We start from the raw sequence: 20,541 nt of genomic DNA on the forward strand, positions 1-20,541 counted from the left end.
TTATCCATTGGTAGACCAATAATTTGGGTGAAAAATAGGTTATTGTATCGGAAATTTAAGGAAGAAACATTGCAAAGACGGACTAGATACTACTTTATCCTCTAATTTCATTTTAAGAGCAAGTTCACATTTTCTAATATCACGAGCTGTATACATAGAAATTGCACTGAAACTGACCACGATTGTATCTTTTTTTTTGTGTCAAGGTCTTTTAATTTTTCAACAAGGGGAACTGAACTTTTAATGTATGAAGTAAGCGTAGACATAAGAGAACGATTTATTTTTTTGTTCATGTAAATATAGTCTTCATTTTTAATAGATTCTCATTTATACACTGATTTTTTTAGAGAATAGTATCAAAAGTTTTGCAACAAAAATATGAGTTAAAACTGTGGACAACCATTTTCCCAATCTGGCAGCTGGAGAGCTATAAGACCCAAAAATGGGGCATAGAGGAACTCCCTCTTTGAGTATTTTTGGGAGACTTAAAATTTAGGAGCGGAGCAATCTTTAGAATAAAGACTTTATCAGCTTTTTTGGAGTAATGAGTCTTACAGTTTTCAAAATTCGTAGCTCTTTACAAATTTTTCGGGTGGACTTATCTATAGGATCTTAATCTATAGGCTCATAAATGTGAGTGTCAGACAAAATATCTGTAACTTTTTTATTATATGAAGTCTTATCAAGAACAACAACTTTTCCCCCTTTATCAGTCCTGCTGAATCTTCTGTACTTAAACTACAATCCAGTCTCCCCAGTAGGTCGTCATGGAGTTGTCATTCACTCCATAAAATCAACCAGTCTTTTGTCTGATGTCTGAGTCTTTTGTTAAATTTTTGAGAAACTTTATGTCCTGATTTTTTTAGTTTGAAAAATATGGAGCAAAATCAAGGAGATTCTTGACCACCTCTCCTTGAAGTAAATCTGGATTTTCTACAATACCTCTTAAACCAAATATGCCTGACACTGGAGACTATCTGTGAGAAATTCACTCTTACTAGAGGCAAGCGAAATTTAGTCTTTTAGACAAGACATGGGTTTCTTCCGGTGTAAGAACTTTAGAAGATAGTTCTCAATTGGTGGACCAGGACAAAATTTAGGAAATAAACATCTGGAGTTTTGGAATCTCTCGTATTCAAGTTTTATAAGCTTTTCCGATAAACGAACTATAGCCGTAAAAATGTGGGGCGGAAGGGATTTTGAGCTATTTTTGAAATCTGCTGAAAATCGGCCGGTGAAAAGGTTTGCTGTGAAAAAATCCAAATTTTTGACATTTTATTACGACAGAAAAACATCGGTGTTTATGGTCTTTTAAAACGTGGATCGATTACTGAAAACTAATCGTATCACTAAATTACTTTTCTGATTGTGTATTAAATATAGACGGAAACGAAGAGAATTTGGAAGAACTCACTTTTTCCTACAATGTTGTTAAGTTCTTGCTTGTTAATTAAGTTGGCGTGTTTTTTTGACAAATCAAAATAAGGAATGGGAAAGTTTGTGACACTTTCGATACAAAGTGAGTTATATTTTGTGAGGAAGAATTAACGACAGAATAGTAGATGTCAAGTTAGAGGTAAAATACCGAGGATTATGAATACGATTATTAAAAAAGGAAAAGTACCTTGCAATTTAGAATAACTTTAATGAAACCCCTTAGTCGTTTTAGGAAGGGTAGAGGATCGTCGTCCAATTTTTCAATCTTAAATTAATGATTGAGAAGTCCATAAGTCATCAGACCTCTATAATCCTTAATTTTATAGAATATGAGCAAGAGTTTGATTTAGCAGATAGAAGGGCTTATGGAACTGAAAAAAATTACACTTTGGAAGATGAAGAAGGATTTCTTAGATGTTTTTCAGAGGAATTATACTCGGATTATGTTGGGTACCCGTTTGAATGACCGTGTTTCCAGCAGTAAGATTTACGAAAAATGTAGTTTTATCCCATTGTCTAAGAACATAACGAGGAAAAAGTTGAGATGGCTTGGACACCATTTTGCAGCTGAAGGACGACGCATTACCAAAGACTGTCCTTTTCAGCCATCCATCTAGGACCAAAGAAAAAGCAGGTCGTCCCTGAATGGGATAAGAAGAGGTCGTAAGAAACGAATTAAAAGAAATTGGAACTTGGAGGATGTATTGGAACTTGAGGATGAACCAGGAGGATCTTGGGAGGATGTAGAGTGAAGCTTCAAACAGATTGGGATAGAGGAGGAGCACGCACAGTTCTGTCGGTCTCAGGCGACTTGGTGCTGTAGTCAGTTGTTAGTAGTAATAGTTGTTGTAGATTATTAATTTATTATTTAGCACCTCAACTATTAATACCCTAAAAATACCTCAGATATTCCAGTTATTTCTTGAGTAGAAGTTCTACCCAATTCTGAAGCTTGACTTAGAGGTCTTCTTCTCCCGCTGTCAGACGACGTGGTAACAAAAATAGGTCTGCCAACCTCTACAACGGCCATCATGTCATTCTCGTCAATATTGGTCTCGTTCTTGTCAATGTTAAATAGATTGCCAAAATAGGGTATACTGTCCTCCCCGAAAGAATTTCCGCCAATATACTGAATATTATCCATAGTGATATCATCTGGTTCTTGTACTGTCTCGATCCTTTCAACAGTTATTGTTTCGGTTGATGAGTTTCCTGGTGTAGATTCAACAACAGATCCGTCATTTTCAATCTGCCTATCTTCTGTAGAATTCTGTAGCTCATTAGTAGATTCCGTTTGATATTTTTCAATCCCAGAGGAGGCCTAAAATACAAAAAAAAAATGATTTGGATTTAGGATAGACAATATACAAAAGTAAGTAAGTAAAAAAGGGATATTGAAGGGTACAAAACAATTCAAGATTTCGATTAAGAATAATTCCCAATTACAGATTTCATACCCAATATATGTGTATTGAAGCTCGTTTAAGGTTAGTGATAAGGTCACTACGGTCAATGATAGGTAAGAAAAATCCTGCAATCCTGCAATGAATTTGTAAACCTAATCTTAAATACATTTTCCTTAAAAAAAAATAGCATACTAAAGGAACAGTGGCGACAATAGGAGTGGGTACTGGAGGTAGAGGCCGTTGCCACATTAGACTTTAAAAATGCGTTTTTTTTTTTAATTTCATTAAAAACTCTTCTTCTCGGTATTTTTATTTTAAAGAAACGATAAAATTACCACCCCTTGGATTTTTAAAAATACATTTGCCCCATTCCTCAACTGCTACATTTCCATGAATTAACGTCATTGTCAAAGATCAATCTATAAATATTTCACCTTTTTCTCTTTTTTTGTCATCGAATTAGGTTTTAACATTTGAAGCCATAAAAACGCAGGGTTGCAACTCCTTACCCCTGTAGGGCTGTATGGCTGCAATTTTTTCTCCGCAATCTTGACATTTTTGTCCTAATCTCGGGAAAAGTGCAAACATGAAGCGATACCCTACACAAACATATTAAGCATAAAATTTTCATGATTTTTTACACTTTTTTCTAGTTTCTTACATTTCAAGTATACACTTTTTGATACTAAACTTTTTAGGATTATTTCAAGCCTTCTGATTTTTAGAAACTGAATTTTGGGGAATTCCTAAATTATCGGTGACACCCCTTGAACACAGACGAGCTCTAATATATGGCTTCTAGGGTTCAATATCATAATAGATCAAGTTCATACAAGTAACTGTCAGAATTCACACTTTCGAGAAAACTGACTAAAACTGAATTTTCTATTGTTTAGAGTTTTGTAAAACAACTAAGAGTGTGTTTGAACATTCGACTATATTCCACTATATTCTAATAATATTCAACTTCAAGCGTTTCACTCTCAGCAGTCAAAGCAACTGTGATATCTTTACCCCCAACTCTAGTCAAATCTCCGTAACTACTGTCACTGATTGAGCCAGCACATAGTCACTTACAGATATTGCAAATTTCTCTTTTAGATTTTGAAATTTTTATTAAAGGTGGCTTTAGGGCATTAAAAAAGCCCCTATTTTAGCTCCTCGGAAAAACTTTGAATGAAATTCTGCCAATCGCCTTACTGGAAAAACAGAACACTTTCGACGTTCGGTCCTAGTAAGATCTACAATCAGAACGATGGCCAAAAAAGGACAATTTTTGGCAGCCTGTCATCCTTCAAGACATTAGTTTAGGATCCACCAGCAGCACCATCAATCTTAAGATTGATGGCGCCCGGAAAAAAATAATTACAGCACCTTCTTCCTGACTGATATATCAGCAAAAAAATCTGAATCAAAGTGAAGAATTTGATCGAAGTGGATAACCCACCAGCCACGGCATCTCCTCAGCTAGGGTGCCCAGAGCATCTGACACGGTTCCCCCCCCCTTGAACCGCTCTGCTCAATGGTATCTACTTTGCTCAATAAACACATCTCATCCCTACATTGTGAACAGCACCACCGTTCTTCAGTTGTTTCTCATGTAAGTATCATACATTTAGTTTTTACATATAATTTTGAGGCTCTTTCACTCCCCTGTAAAGAAAAGAAAATACAGATATAAGTTTCCACTTCCAACCGCGATATATTAGGGCCTGACTTTGAAGACTGTAAGCTAGCTAGTGTTTTTGCGATTTATATACTCCTGGGATGGAGGAGGTGTGGGTAAATACTCCTCTAGGCATTATTGGAGGTTATATTCTAAATTCTTAAAATTGATATTTACAGCTGTGACAGGTATACAGCTGTAAATAAAGCTGCAATTGCTGTTTGCTGTTGTAAAGCTGCTTTATATTTGAGGCTCTTTCACTCCCTTGTAAAGAAAAGAAAATACAGATACAAGGTTCCGATTCCAACCGCGATATATTAGGGCCTGACTGTTAAGACTGTAAGCTAGCTAGTGTTTTTGCGATTTATATACTCCTGGGATGGAGGAGGTGTGGGTGAATACTCCTCTAGGCATTATTGGAGGTTATATTCTAAATTCTTAAAATTGATATTTACAGCTGTGACAGGTATACAACTGTAAATAAAGCTGTAACAGCTTTATATTTGAGAAACCAACAGACCCTCGATTTTACAATTTTTATAATTCGAAATCAATATTCACCATCCTTTCACCTGTGACCAATTAAGTTAAACTACAGTTGCTTAAAACTCTTTTCGTACATCCTGTATTTTAAACTAAGGCATAAAAAAAATACTAATTAGAAAAGAACCTCAATATTATCTTCAATGTTAAATTCCATTTCGTGCGTATTCATAAAAACATCAAGACTAACTCTCGATTAACGATCATGAAAGTACATTCATGACGCGGGCAAAGTAATAAGCTGGAAGATATCATAGCAACGCATCGACAAAACAAACTCTTCCTTAAACATGCTAGAACCGAGTTTCCTAAGAACATATCAGAAAATGAAAATTAATCTCTACAGGGACTTTATATAAAAATACAACTAGTTGTACTAATTTAGAACAGAACAAAACTAGATACAACAAAACCATAAAAATCGACGGCAAAATTACAGCTAGAGTTGTCAAGTAGAAAAATATTGCCAAAAAACAATAATCAATCTTGACCTTTTTTCATCGTCTTCCTCAGTGGCAACGTCATAATTTTTTCCCCTAAGTTCTGTTCCTGAAGCTTGGCTTATGCTTTTTTCGCGTCTTCTTTTTTTGACCAATGTCTTCGGCATATGTTTTTTGCTTAGTTTTTCTCAGGGCGCTAGTTTGCACTAGTTTAATGCACTAAACTAGATGGTAGAAGGGCATAGAAAATGTTTTTATTCACTTATTTTGTAGTTTTTGCCAAAAAATGGGCCCAAAGCATAAGTAGAATCCATATCACTCGAGAGGGACATCACAACTGCATTTGTTTTAATGAACGCTCCGTTTAGTAGTGGGAGGAGGGTATCAGAAAATGTTTACCATGAAGAGGGCAAACATAAAAAAGCCATTTTTACGCAGGTAATTCTCAACTTTTTAAGGGGGGAATCTTGAATCGTAAAATGGAAGCCTATAGGTCTGTCAGATATCATAAATTGTGTGGTTCTATCTATTGTTATGAGCAATAGGTGGATAAAATAATCTTATCTAGCATCGGGAATGAAATATGTATATGACCTCTGCTACTAAAACAAGATAATACCTTAGAAAGTATAAAATTATATACATACTATTCTAGTTCTAGATAATCATATCCTTTTAAAGAGCTTTTTTTGGCATTTTCAAATGAAACTTAAGTGCAACTTTAAAAGGTAAACAAAACGAAATTACCTTTCTATGGAGACTACTGTCAACTATCGACTACATCCCCCTGGAGGCCCTTTAAAATAGAAAAGTTTATTTACCGCTTTCCTTTCAACATTTTTGAGCGGCAAAATGTTTGGTGTATATTTAATACAAATAAATAATCATCGTCATGCCTCATATATACCTGAACGGCATTTATGACGTAGCCTAAATATTAAGACACACAGAGACGCAAAAGGATAAATGTAGCTAATTGCGAAGGCACTTATATTATTATCTCCTTTGAGATGTTAGTAGATAAGACACTAATTAGGCCTTACCATAGTTCAATCAGGTTTCTTGCTCAGTTTTGACTTTCGTTGTTTTTGTTTCTTCTCTGTTAATTTTTCCTTTTGCTACCATTTTTTCCAATCTTGCCTCTTTATTTTTCTTGTTTTTGTTTTTGTTGTTGTTTCTTTTCCAATTAATCTAGCTCTTCGGCTATTTTTTCACAATTTTACACGATGGGCCAAAAAAACTGTTAATATTATTATTCCTGTCTGTTTATTTGAAAAAGAGTTTTCTTATTGGTTCCTGTTCATTTTTCCTTTAGCCCTTTACGATAAAATTTAAACATTTTTACATTTTTGCTTAGATAATAAGGGCTAATTTAGTTTTAATACAGGTTAATTCAATGCTAATGTAGGTTTATGTGTGTTAACAATACAATTAAATTCTCCAAAATGTTATTGTCGACGACAAGGTGACATTGTTTGAAAAGATAACAATTATCATCAAGGGATGTTGGAACATCGCCAGGCTGAAAAAATAAAAGGCATAGTTTCTATTTCCATGATTAGAGCTTCGGCAGTAGCTACTGCCTAGTAAAGGGTGAACTCCGGTCCATAGGAAACGGATTTTTAAACATGTGTTTTCTAGACAAATATTTCTAATTTTTCAAATTTTTTGAAATACTCATTTTTATTTAGATTTAACAGAACGGTAATTTGTATTTTACGAGAAGAAATTTTAGAAAGCTTTAGAAAAACAGCCTGAAGCCGTTGCTTCCACTATCCCCATACCTTTCGAGGACTCCTCAAATTTGTCTAAACAAACATTTCCTAAAAAATTGACGATAATCAAAATAAACGGCTTGCATTGTATGCTAATGTTCGTGTATTTACAGACATTAAACTAAGTACTTACTCTTTGGGTTTTGTAGGGATTTGCATAGGGAGAGATATAAATAGTATTTCTCATTCTTGGCTTTAATTGTCCATTGTTTACTTCGTCCTCCCGCTTCTTCCTTGATGAAAAGGTCGAAAAGGGCTTTGACTCAGATAATTTCTTCCTCGTTCTCTGAAAACTGAATGAAGATGGACTGTCCTCACTCGATTCATCGCCGTTTGGGACTCTGCTTTTCTGAACTAGTGTCGTCCGTAGAGAGGGACCCCGTTTTTCTTTACTTGCTGAGGTGAAAGATTTTTGGAGCATGATGCTAAATAAATTCACAGCAAATTCACCTTAAGATTTTATCAGCATGTCCTTATGGAGCTAAAAATATATGATAATGGTATATTAATTTCATATTTCTTATTTTTGAATTAATTTTTCACAGCATTTTTTTTAATTAAAGACTATCAGATTGTGTGAGATACTTTTTTTATATCCTTAATAAATACTAGCATTCCCATAGCTGTGTGCATCCTATTAATATTCAGAACACCCAGCACTAACTCAATTGTCTGTTTGTAAAAGCTACAGAAGACCTATTATTCTACAAAACTCATATAAAAATAAGAAGTTACTTGAGTTATATTAAAGCCACCGAAAAGGCTCAAAATATCATCCCATTAAACGATGACAGAAATTTATTCAGTGGTCAGTATGTTACACTTCATTTAATAATTTCAAAGCATAGTTGGTTCCAAGTCCAACGTCCCCCTAGCTCGATCTTACAAAGCTACGGCAACTCGAAATTGTTTTTGCAGTGGGAAAGCTATGTCTTCTTTTGGCCATTGAACTCTTTTTCACTGTTTTTTTTCACTCATTTCGTGGGAACAAACTGTAAGGTATGATGTGAAGAAGCGATGCGGCTCAATAATTACCGAAACCCCAAGAAACTGAGTCTTGATAACAATGGATAAACCAAATAATCGAATTTTAATGCTTATTCAAAATATAAAAAGTTCAAGTTTAATGTTACCCATCAAAAGTTACAAGCCTGTGAAATTTTCTCAATTTTTGAAAAATGTGGGAAACACCCGCGAAATATCACGTGACCTTAGTGAAAATCCCACCATTAGATTCAGCATATCTGAGAGCTCTATTGTAGAGGTTTCAAGCTCCTATACACGAAAATGTGGAATTTTGCATATTTTTGTTTTCCCACAAGCAAGATCATAAATGGGTGTTTATTTGTTTGTTTGTTGTTTGCTTTTTTTTCGTTTATTTGTTGTTGTTTTTTCAGGGGTGATCGTATCCAGCCTTTGATTCTAGAAGATCGAGAGATGGCTCATTTGATAAGGAATCGAAAGTTCTAGTGCCTTAGATAACTTCGAAGACCACACTGCCTTTCCATGACAGAAGTAAAACAGTTCAAAACAGGGATGATACCTTTTTATTAACAGTGAATAGATATAACATTATTTAACTGGATATTTCGAATAGATATACAGTGTTCATCATCAGCAGTAAAAAGGTTTTCGGTTATTTCTTACCTTATGGGGAAAGAATATTTGGCTTCAATTTTATAAATTTTCAAAGAACAAAACGCTAAATTCTTGCACGAGTATGTTCCGAACAATTTCTGATAATTATTACTTTAAATTGCTCTTTCTAAATTTAAGAAAACTTGTTGCAAAAATAAAAACAAAAAATTAACTTCAAATTATAGTTTGTACACATTCCTCACGTCAGCTGGGATCGAACCTGATAGCTTTTAGAACAGCGCCAGAGACGCATCCACTAGACTGTCGTGAGGTATTTAAATGTATGATTTATTCAAATAGTGACTTGCTGAATGAACTATAACAGCTGATGTCATTTGAGATAACAATTTTTTAAAGCAGTGTATTTTACAATCAAGATCATAAGTTTATCATCAAGTTTTTACCTAAATAAACAAGTTTTAGCAAAGAAATAATTAAAAGTAAGACAATTAGAGAAATTTCCATAAACCTTTGTTATTATCATAAGATTGTATTGACTGAAGTTCTTGAACAGGGAGTTTTCCTAGAATCGACGTTTAACGCCCCCCCCCCCTTCGCCTTTGGAAAATACCCCTGTGGAATATATTTGGGTCTTTTCTGTTAAACAGAGCACATTAAAGAATTGAAAGAACTATTTGAAAAAAACCGGTTTGGCTCTGTGGAATTGGTTGTGATTTGCTTATTTTGAGAGTGAAAAACAACGATGTAAGTATATTTTAATTAAATATTTAATATTTACGGATGGTTAGGGGTTATGTTAAATAAGGTTAGGTATTTAAAATAATTATTTCTGGGCGGTCAGTTTTCCATTTTTCTTTGTTGTAGTTTCCATATTTTTTTTCTAAAGTACCATATTATCATAATATTTTGGGTATTATGATTATCATAACATTTGTATCATTAGGATTAACCTAACTTCCGCCTCTTGGGTGTTTTCTATTTTAATAGCAAGTACCAAATATCCCATGGAAAATGCCCTCTTTCCTGTGGAATATTCCTTTCGGATGATTCCTACCCACATAATCTCCTTGGATAATGGGAAATGTTCATTAGAAGGGAAATTGAATGTTTTACTCACCTCCTTAAATCCTATAGCATCCTATAGAATTGCCTATAGCAAAGAGCCGATGTAATAATATTTGTTTATCTATTTTTTCCCAGAGGTACTTCATATGGAAGACGTGGCCGTACATACTTCGGATGGGACTCCCAGGTTCACTCGAAGGCTAATTAAAAGTTTTTGTGCAATTTTAAATGTCAAAACTTTTGGGCTGGCAACAACCCCTCCCATCAGCTTCGTTGAGAGCTTAAAACTTTTACAAGAGGGTTTTCCAACACGCTGAAACTCATGATGTTATTTTTATTGAGATTCCTTGGCTCTTAGGAGGCGTTTCCTATTATGCGCTCCCCCCTAAAGAAAATTCTGGGTCTACCCCTGCCCCAGGAAAACTTTCCTCCCCATAAAAAATTTCCATGTGGGAAATCCCCCATCAAAAAATTCACCGTAACCCCCCCCCCCCCAAAAAAAAGAAAGAAAGAAAAATATACGCACATAACAATAACAAATACTATGCGTAAACATTGGGTGAGTCCTATAACTGAAAACAATTTGCCCAGGGGGTTTGGAAAAAAATTCTTATAGTTCCTTTTCTTTTTTGTAATCATACTTTTGCTTTGCTGACTCAATTTTACATTTTAACATTTTTTTTTAATGAAAGTTTTTTTCAAATGAAAGTGCGCTAAGACAAAAATTCACGTGTTAAATGGCCATGGGGAATTTTTCAGGGCATTTTTAAGTTATAATGGAAGTGTCTGAGAGGTATTTTCCTGGTGACAGGGGGAGGGTATTATACGAGAGAACTAATTATCATGGAGGGATTGTCAGGGGGAGAAAGAATTTTTCATTGATGGGAGTCGGACCTCCTGACTCTATTTAAAAACGATCAGAAATTAAATTTAGGAAATTTCAACTGAAAGAAGGAGCAACATCAAAACTTATAAAGAACAGAAATTATTACACATATAAGAGGGTACCCTCTTCTCAATACCCCGTTATTTACTTTAAAGTTTTATTTTTGTCTCAATTTCTTATGAACGACTCTTGAAACGCGTGGGCCGTTTAATTAGAATAATAAGCCTTTTTAAATGTTCTAAGAATACTTTAGCGTAAAGAGAGAGGTATTTAGGCGAGAGCTGTCCTTTTATATAATTAAATATAAAAAAAAATTAACGGAAAATAAGGAGCGACATTAAAACTTAAAACGAACAGAAATTGCTTCGTTTATGAAAGGGGTTGCTTCTCATCAACGCCCCACTCTTTAAGCTAAGTTTGACTATTTCTCTTAACTCTACTTTTTAAAACAGTAAAACACTTTAGCGTAAAGAGCGGGGCGTTGATGAGATGCAGCCCCTTTCATAAACGAAGTAATTTCTGTTCGCTTATATGAGTATATTCGCGATTATATGACTTTTAGGGATTGTTTTCCCCTATTTTCTAAAATAAGGCAAATTTTCTCAGGCTCGTAACTTTTGATGGGTAAGACTAAACTTGATAAAACTTATTTATTAAAATCAGCATTAAAATGCGATTCTTTCGACGTAGCTATTGATATCAAAATTCCATTTTTTTAGAGTTTTGGTTACTATTGAGCCGGGTCGCTCCTTACTACAGTTCATTACCACGAACTGTTTGATAAATTTGTATGTATATATATATATATATATATATATATATATATATATATATATATATATATATATATATATATATATATATATATATATATATATATATATATATATATATATATATATATATATATATATATATATATATATATATATATATATATATATATATATATATATATATATATATTTATATATATATATATATATATATATATATATATATATATATATATATATATATATATATCAAACATTTCGTCAGAACAAACTGTAAGGTATGATGTGAAGAAGCGATGCGGCTCAATAATGACCGAAACCCCAAGAAACTGAGTCTTGATAACAATGTATAAACCACATAATTGTATTTTGATGCTTATTCAAAATATAAAAAGTTCATCAAGTTTAATGTTACCCATCAAAAGTTACAAGCCTGAGAACATTTCTCAATTTTTGAAAAATGTGGGAAACACCCGCAAAACATCACGTAACCTTAGTGAAAATCACACCATTAGATTCAGCATATCTGAGAACTATTGTAGAGGTTTCAAGCTCCTATACACGAAAATGTGGAATTTTGCATGTTTTTGTTTTCCCACAAGCAAGATCACAAATGCGTGTTTATTTGTTTGTTTGTTTTTTTTTTTCGTTTATTTGTTTTCAGGGGTAATCGTATCAAGCCTGTGATTCTAGAAGGTCGAGAGATGGCTTATTTGATAAGGAATCAAAATTATTTGTCTTTATTGTTTCTATTGTTTGGTAAATGACGACTTATACTTATTGACGACGTGACTGCCTGTCCATGGATTATTCTTTATGGTTGATTGTGTATGGCTATGCTGTTTGACCTATGCGATTGTATGGATGAGTAGGGTTAAGGCCTCATTCAAGTGCTGGTCTATATTAGTCACTAATTTAGGAAAACAGTCTTCCTTTTCTCCTTCTGTCTCTTTTTTTTTTTTGTGTTTGTGCTGTTGCATTGGTGATTTCTCTTTTCATGCAACCATGACAAGAAAATAATAGTAATAATAATAATAATAATAATAGTAATAATAGTAATAATTAGTAATAATTAGTAATAATAATAATAATAATAATAGTTAATAATAGTAATATGCATTTATAATCTTAATAAAAATAATGGTGGTACTTTGCGGTAATTGGTGATTTCTCTTTTCATGCAACCATGACAAGAAAATAATAGTAATAATAATAATAATAATAATAGTAATAATAGTAATAATAGTAATAATTAGTAATAATAATAATAATAATAATAATGGTTAATAATAGTAATATGCATTTATAATCTTAATAAAAATAATGGTGGTACTTTGCGGTAATTATGGTTGGATTCAGCACTTCCCAAAAAGAAAGAAAACGCGAAGGTCATAGTATTTGTTAGAAATAATTCTAAAACATGCCCAACCACAACTTCCATTATTTTAGAAAGGATTCAAAAGATTAACTCAAAAGACATAATGTTAAAACTACATTTGCTCCTCTGTCTTAGTTTTCGTAATTGTTTGTCTTAATTGGCAAATATTAGTCATAAGGATCTTTTATCTTTTGGTAGCAACGTTGATAAGACGAACAACCGTAATAAGCCTTCCTTACTGGTATTATCTCGAATAACATTAAAAAATAATGAATTAAAAATTACAGAAATGACTGATGAAAATATTCCCATAAATAAAATTTCCTATTAACAGACAAAATTTAGCGTATTGATTCAATAGTGCATCATTTCGAGCATGAAAAAGAGTTTACCGTTCCAATCAAGGGCGTAATATGCTAAGGGACAGGGAGGGGCCAACTCCCCCCGGGACGCCAGCATTCCCTATAGCGCAGTTCCACCAAAGCTGAAATTTAGTTTCTTCAAAAATCTTGCCAAAACTAAGATACTACTACTATTACTACTAACAACTCACTTTAGTAGCATGCCGCCTGAGGCTAACACAACTACGCATCGCTCCTCTTCCATCCAAATCTATTTAAAGCCTACCTCTAAAAAACCCTCCCAAAAAGTTCCTATTTTCCTTAAATCGTTCTTTATGACATCCTCCAACCCAGACCATGGACGACCTGCTTTACGTTCAGCCCTTGACGGCTGGCCAAAAAGGGCAATCTTGGGAAATCTGTCATCCTTTATCCGCAGAATGTGGCCAAGTCACCTCACCCTTTCTCTCATTGTAGCCCTTGAAAGCGGGACAAAACAGCATTTTTCATATAGCCTACTGTTTGAAATACGGTCAGTCAGCCATGTAATCAGGACCAGAACATGGGTACTCAAAACATAATTCAAGCATCCACAGAAACGGGTTAGTTTTCTTTAGTTTATCTTTGTCTTTATGGTACTATATGGCTCATTTTTGTAATGTCATTTTCATTTGATTTGGCAATATTGGCTCCAACTTGGCTCCCTCCGAGGATTTGGACGAAATTACGCCACTGGTTTCAGTCTCCTCAAATAGCAAACGGAGAAGGTCAATATACTTCAAAATAATCTGGAAATATTAGGCCTATTTCTGTCTAAATAATCTAATAACATAATCTTTGAAATAATCTAAAAACATAATCTTTGACAAAAAAAATGACTCTTCTTTTTCTAGATTGAGATAATTTTTTTCTAAACTCTCTGGTCTCTCTCTAGACTATCACAGTTTCCGTTCAAACCAATTCATTCCCATGTGGCGACAATGAAAACAAGAACGAAGAAAAAACTGACACTTACCTTCAGTTAGACCTTACTCCAATAAAGGTAACTAAAAGAAACTAAATCTCAGAAGACTATAATTTGGCCTTGTTTCCGGACTGCGCAAGTAACCTGATCTAGGAATTATTGAAATGAAGTGACGCGTTCAACAATCAAGATTTTTTTGACCTAAGTAAAAGCAATAAAAACATTGCAGAGGGTTTGTTCGAAAAACGTAATATTTTCAACAAATTTAAACAAGTAATTTTTCTCAAGTAATAGTAAAGCTTTGGAAGTAATATTTCAAAAATTTTCTAAGATTTCAAAAAAAAACTAGAAACTTTTCCAGATTCCAGAGTATTTTCCAGATTCCAGAGTATCGCCTGCTTCAAGTTCAAGCTCGTTTATTAAAAATATATGTACAACAACAATTAACAGGGAAATAAAAATACCCCCCACCCATTGCCCTCCATAGCCCGAAAACCGGGTAAAATATGAGAACAATAAATCAAATAATAACAAAGAAAGTGTTTACAGCTAAAACTGGTACCAGTCAATCAAAAATTCCACAACGATCCAACTTACTATGAAATTTGATCAAAATTTCAATATTTGTTATTAATCATACTTTACTCTTTTCTGCATGGCTATAACTTCTTAAGTAGCTATTTAAAATTTTCCTCGAATCTGAAGGATGTAAGCTCCATGTCAAGGAGGAAGTTAGTTTGATGTAAACCCCAGGCACGGACGCTGCATCAGAGGTGCAGACGTAAAATTGAATAGAGACACAAAGGCACAGCTGAAGACAAAAGCAGTGTACTCCTGAGATAGACAGTTAGCAGCTCCTCAGCTTGACAAGAATTTACAAAGAGGGTTCAAATAACTTCGACAAAGGGAGGATGTAACACAAGAAAGATTTTGTCATAGCATACAGATACAAAAATATCTATGTATGTGGACGGTAGCTCCTTAATGAGGCCAACTTTATGAGAAACAGCCATATAATTTCATTTTTTGTTTATATTTCTAGTTGACTTACATTTCTATCAAATGGAATATTTGCTTGTGGTAGGGGATATAATATCTTATTGTCTTGTCCGATACGTACAACAATGAGTCACAATACCAGTCCTTTGCTTTTTCATTGATACTGATTGCGAGTCGTTGTTTCGTTTCCATAGTTTTTTCCCTTGGGGAATCGTTCAAGCTTTTTTTTTTCTTTATATGCTTTGTTCAGTTGAGTTTTTTTTTCTTTATAAAGGCTTACGTGCATGATGCTGAAGTATTTGGACTTTTATTATTAGTGATAAAAAGGAGGATTTTTTGTCGTTTACCAACTGTCTTCCTGAAATATTATACCCGTTTTTCTATAGTTTTGCTTCGTTTTAACTGTAAATGGAAAAGCAGTGTTGTCTAGAAAAATATTTTCAAATAATTTGTTGAATCGGATATGATATTCAGACATTCCGTCCATTGATATTCAGTCCAGATATTCAGGCTTAACATTCGGAAGTCTTTATCAACGAAAAAGAAAGAGAAAAATAAAAGCCAGGTTAAACAGCTAACAAACGTTCCGCCACAAGCCGAGTTTTCGGCAAGCCGTGATTAGACAGACTTTTGTTTGTCAATTCAAACTGAAATGCGGCTACTCATCTCTAAGTCTCAGTGAAATGCTGCTAAGTATATTATAACGGTATTTTAATTATGTTCAAAATCCTATAAAACAAAAAGACACTTATCGTTTCTTCCAGGTGAACTTGCGCCTGGCTCCCTCCTGGCCTGGCTTCTTTCGTTCTCTGAGCCTTGGATCAATTGTTAACAAACCAGCTGTAAGAATAAGAGTAAGCTATAAAAACAAGATTTCAGGTAGAAGAGGGCAAACACATGAACAAAGGCTATACTGCAATAAACGATCACAAGCTTAAATACTGCACAAAATCAAACACTGTCTGCACATACCCGGTACGAGCCCCTTCCCCCTCAAGGATATCATAAAAACTTATCTGAAAGGTATAATTTATTATTCCAGTGGTTTTGTGCGTGAGAATGACGCACAGATTACAAAGGTTACTGCCTTTGCAATAGGAATGCGCTATGGCTATCTTCCTTGATAGGCAGAATATAGACGATACTCTGTGATTTCGATACTAAGCAACACCATACTAACCAATGGCCTAGTACAGATTCAGGCCAAGGTGCTTCAAAACTTGAGATTCATACTATTAGTTTTCAAATACATTGTTATTTTTGGAAAAAGCCTCCCAATTTCGCAATACTAACCTCCATCTTATTAGCTCGGAACGAACATCTCATTTTAAGAGACAAAACAATCCTTAAATTAAACAGCGAAACGTAACGTAAACGTAACCTACAAAGTAACTTAAGTAACCTGAGTAACCTAACAAAGCACAAGACTTTGAAGATACAAAAGAGCAGATCAGTGTAGGTCCTGTAAATGAGACTATGAATAGATTGAAATCAAGTCTCCTTTTAACACTTTCAAATTGCTGACCTAATGACATAGGCTATATTAAATGTTATTTGTAAATTTCATCAAATGTTCTGACAAACATATTTCCTCCAAGACAAACGTATTGCCCAAGAAGCTCTAAGAAACATATTGCCCACGATGTTTTAGCAGTCAATGAAAATCTGCTTCAAAACAAAGAACAAGCAGAAATACGGCACTGTCACCCAATTTATAAGAGGAGACACCCTAATTAAGTACTGTAAGAACAGCTTTGTATGTTGGTCCAAAGTTGATACTAATGTCGAGAAAAAGACCATCTAGTGTTTGGGGACACTTGGCATTTTTTCAAGCTTTGCAATCGTTTTTTGGTCAGGAACTGAAATCAGACATTGATTATTACCCTAATTTTACCAATTGAATTAATTATGCCTATCATTACAATGAAAAATATCAATTGTCGCCAAAAGCTAGATGACGCTGATAGGTTGTTAAGTTCATAGGTTTTTTTTTTTTTTTTTTTTTTTTTTTTTTTTTTTTTTTTTTTTTTTTTGTCAATCTGAATAACGTAGGATTTTTAATGATAAGGAATGAGCTCCCATCTAAAAATTTTTAACGATAAAACAGAGAAGTGACTTCTCAATAGAAATTTATTTAAAACAAATCAGGCCATAGCCTGATTTGTTAACATGTCTTTTCTATTCTTATTACACATTATTGTTTTGCTGCTTTGAAGATAACTGGATGAACATCTAAAAACTCAAATTTGTCAACACTTGTTCAATTCTCCTAACACGTTCTTTTTGTCATCATTTATTTATCAAACTATTTTTTCGGCGTGGCCGAAAGTGGTGTATTCTTGGATGTACACCAGATGGTTTAGAATGGGAGGCCCCTCAGTCTTGATCCCACATTTCATAAGAGCTCACTACAAATGAGAAAAAACAACTAACACTGTTGCCGCTGTTAATGAAATAAAGTTGTTAAGTTCATAGGTTTGTTTTTGTTTTTTTTTGTTTTGTTTTTGCGACACTAGTACCAGTTCCATTCTTATAAGTTAGCCTGCTCTTTGCGTTGCTTCATTTGGGAAATTATCCCGATGAGATTATCCCTGAAACCCCTTCTATTCATTCCATTAATAAACAAGAGCTAAGAGCTCATATGGCACTTGTGACGAGGTCGGAAGAGCCGAGAGCTCATATGGTACGAGGTCGGAAGAGCCAAGAGCCAAGAGCTCATTAAGATCTGGTCACCCTTTCGTAAGTTACAAATACCTCAATTTTCAAAATTACCTCCCCCCTCCCAATTCCACCAAAGAGAGCAGATCCGGTCCAGTTATGTCAGTCACGTATCTTAGACAGGTTTCTATTCTTCCCATCCAGTTTCATCCTGATATCACCGCTTTAAGTATTTTCTAAGATTTCCGGTCCCCCCAACTGCCCCCCCCCAATTACGTTTGATCCGGTTGAGATTTAAAATAAGATATCGGAGTTACGAGGTCCTTCTAAATATGAAGTTTCATGAAGATCCGATCACTCCTTCGTAAGTTAAAAATACGTTATTTTTCTTATTTTTCAGAATTACCCCCCCCCCCGCAATTGAGCGGATCCGTTCCAATTATGTAAATTACGTATGCAAGACTTTTGCTTATTTTTCCAACCAAGTTTCATCCCAATCCCTCCAATCTAAGCGTTTCCCATCATTTTAGGTCTCCCCACCCCAAACTTCCCCCAATGTCACCAGATCCGGTCAGGATTTAAAATAAGAGCTTTGAGCCACGATATCCTTCTAAAAATCAAATTTCATGGAGATCCAATCACCCGTTCGTAAGTTAAAAATACCTCATTTTTTCTAACTTTTCAGAATTAACCCCCCCCCCCCCCAACTACCCAAAAGAGAGCGGATCCGTTCCGTTTATGTCAATCATCTATCTAGGACTTGTGTTTATTTTTCCCACCATGTTTCATCCCGATCCCTCCACTCTAAGTGTTTTCCAAGTTTTAGGTTTCCCCCTCCCAACTCCCCGCCCCATCACCAGATCCGGTCGGGATTTAAAATAAGAGCTCTAAGACACGATATCCTTCTAAACATCAAATTTTATTGAGATCCGATCACCCGTTCGTAAGTTGAAAATACCTCATTTTTCTAATTTTTAAGACTTACTCCCCCCCCCTCAACTACCCCAAAGAGAGCAAATAAGTTCCGATTATGTCAATCATGTATCTGGGACTTGCGCTTATTTTTCCCATCAAGTTTCATCCCGATCCCTCTACTCTAAGTGTTTTCCAAGATTTTAGGTTTCCCCCCTCCAACTCCCCCCAATGTCATCAGACCCAGTCGGGATTTAAAATAAGAGCTCTGAGACACAATATCATTCCGAACATCAAATTTCATTAAGATCCAATCACCCGCTCATAAGTTAAAAATACTTCATTTTTTCTATTTTTCCGAATTAACCGGCCCCTACTCCCCCCCCCCCAGATGGTCAAATCGGGGAAACAACTATTTCTAATTTAATCTGGTCCGGTCCCTGATACGCTTGCCAAATTTCATCGTCCTAGCTTACCTGGAAGTGCCTAAAGTAGCAAAACCGGGACCGACAGACAGACCGACAGACCGACAGACCGACAGAATTGGCGACTGCTATATGTCACTTGGTTAATACCAAGTGCCATAAAAATTTAACTGACACAATTTTAGACAGAAAAGACTAGTTAAAACGTAATAGTAGCATATTGGGCCCTCCGTTTTTAGAGGTCTGGCACTAAAAGAGAACAAAAGCAACGGTCTAGGACTGCCTATAGTACAGATCTATCTCCCTTCTATACATTATTTATTTCTTATTTTTATTACCCGGTCATTTGTATAAATGTGGTGGTCGTAAAAACATTCGAGGGGGGGGGTCATTAAATTTGAATGTAAATGTTCAAAGAACTTAAAACTGTTTGGAGGGCAATTAGCCCCCCTCTTGCACCTTTTTTGCTACCCGGCCCACTCAATTATCCAGGACATTTGATCATGAATTTGAGATACCCATTTTATCCAGAATAGTGGAACATCCTAACAATATACCTCAGGGGATAAAAGAACCCCGACAGTTCCTGACAGTAGGAAAAGAGTTTTTTTCTGACACAGTAGAAAGACAGCAGAAAGAGCATGTTTGATCTTGGGTTGGTACCTTCTTATTGACTCGAAAAGTTCAATAATCGTTTTCATGGCAAAGAGGAATACCCATTTTGATAGGGGGAGGGGGCTTCTTAAAAGACCCCAGAAATTAACCAGAAACTAATTGTCGCTATATTAAGATTTATTTTTCTATTTTTATGGCACTTGGTATTAACCAAGTGACATATAGCAGTCGCCAATTCTGTCGGTCTGTCGGTCTGTCGGTCTGTCTGTCGGTCCCGGTTTTGCTACTTTAGGCACTTCCAGGTAAGCTAGGACGATGAAATTTGGCAAGCGTATCAGGGACCGGACCAGATTAAATTAGAAATAGTCGTTTTCCCGATTTGACCATCTGGGGGGGAGTGGGGGCCCGGTTAATTAGCAAAAATAGAAAAAAATGAAGTATTTTTAACTTATCAGCGGGTATTTGGATCTTAATGAAATTTGATGTTTGGAATGATATTGTGTCTTAGAGCTCTTATTTTTAATCCCGACCGGATCTGATGACATTGTGGGGAGTTGGAGGGGGAAAACCTAAAGTCCCGGTTTTGCTACTTTAGGCACTTCCAGGTAAGCTAGGACGATGGAATTTGGCAAGCGTATCAGGGACCGGACCAGATT

At 34.9% G+C, this 20,541-nt stretch overlaps 2 protein-coding genes across 3 annotated transcripts in view; both read right to left on the bottom strand.

The window, feature by feature from the left end:
* Positions 1–15,829, bottom strand: part of LOC136026649 (rootletin-like) — a 329,138-nt gene extending 313,309 nt beyond the window's left edge. The window contains exons 1-3 of one of the 2 annotated variants that reach the window (XM_065703386.1): positions 14,328–15,829; positions 7,401–7,748; positions 2,339–2,758 (exon numbers count right to left, since the gene is read on the bottom strand). In XM_065703386.1, the coding sequence (XP_065559458.1) occupies positions 2,339–2,758; positions 7,401–7,688 (708 nt within the window). In that variant the 5' untranslated portion in view covers positions 7,689–7,748; positions 14,328–15,829. Of the gene's footprint in view, positions 1–2,338; positions 2,759–7,400; positions 11,193–14,327 lie in introns of those variants that run through there. The other variant, XM_065703385.1, reaches the window with a different exon arrangement.
* Positions 15,830–15,969: 140 nt separating this feature from the next.
* The window catches only part of LOC136025798 (small ribosomal subunit protein uS9m-like), a 46,642-nt gene continuing 42,070 nt past the window's right edge, over positions 15,970–20,541 (bottom strand). Inside the window, exon 7 of the mRNA XM_065701788.1 lies at positions 15,970–16,115. Within this exon, the coding sequence (XP_065557860.1) occupies positions 16,024–16,115 (92 nt within the window). The 3' untranslated portion in view covers positions 15,970–16,023. The remainder of the gene's footprint in view (positions 16,116–20,541) is intronic.

Source organism: Artemia franciscana, chromosome 4 (assembly GCF_032884065.1).
Source record: "Artemia franciscana chromosome 4, ASM3288406v1, whole genome shotgun sequence".
NCBI classification, from domain to species: Eukaryota; Metazoa; Arthropoda; class Branchiopoda; order Anostraca; family Artemiidae; genus Artemia; species Artemia franciscana.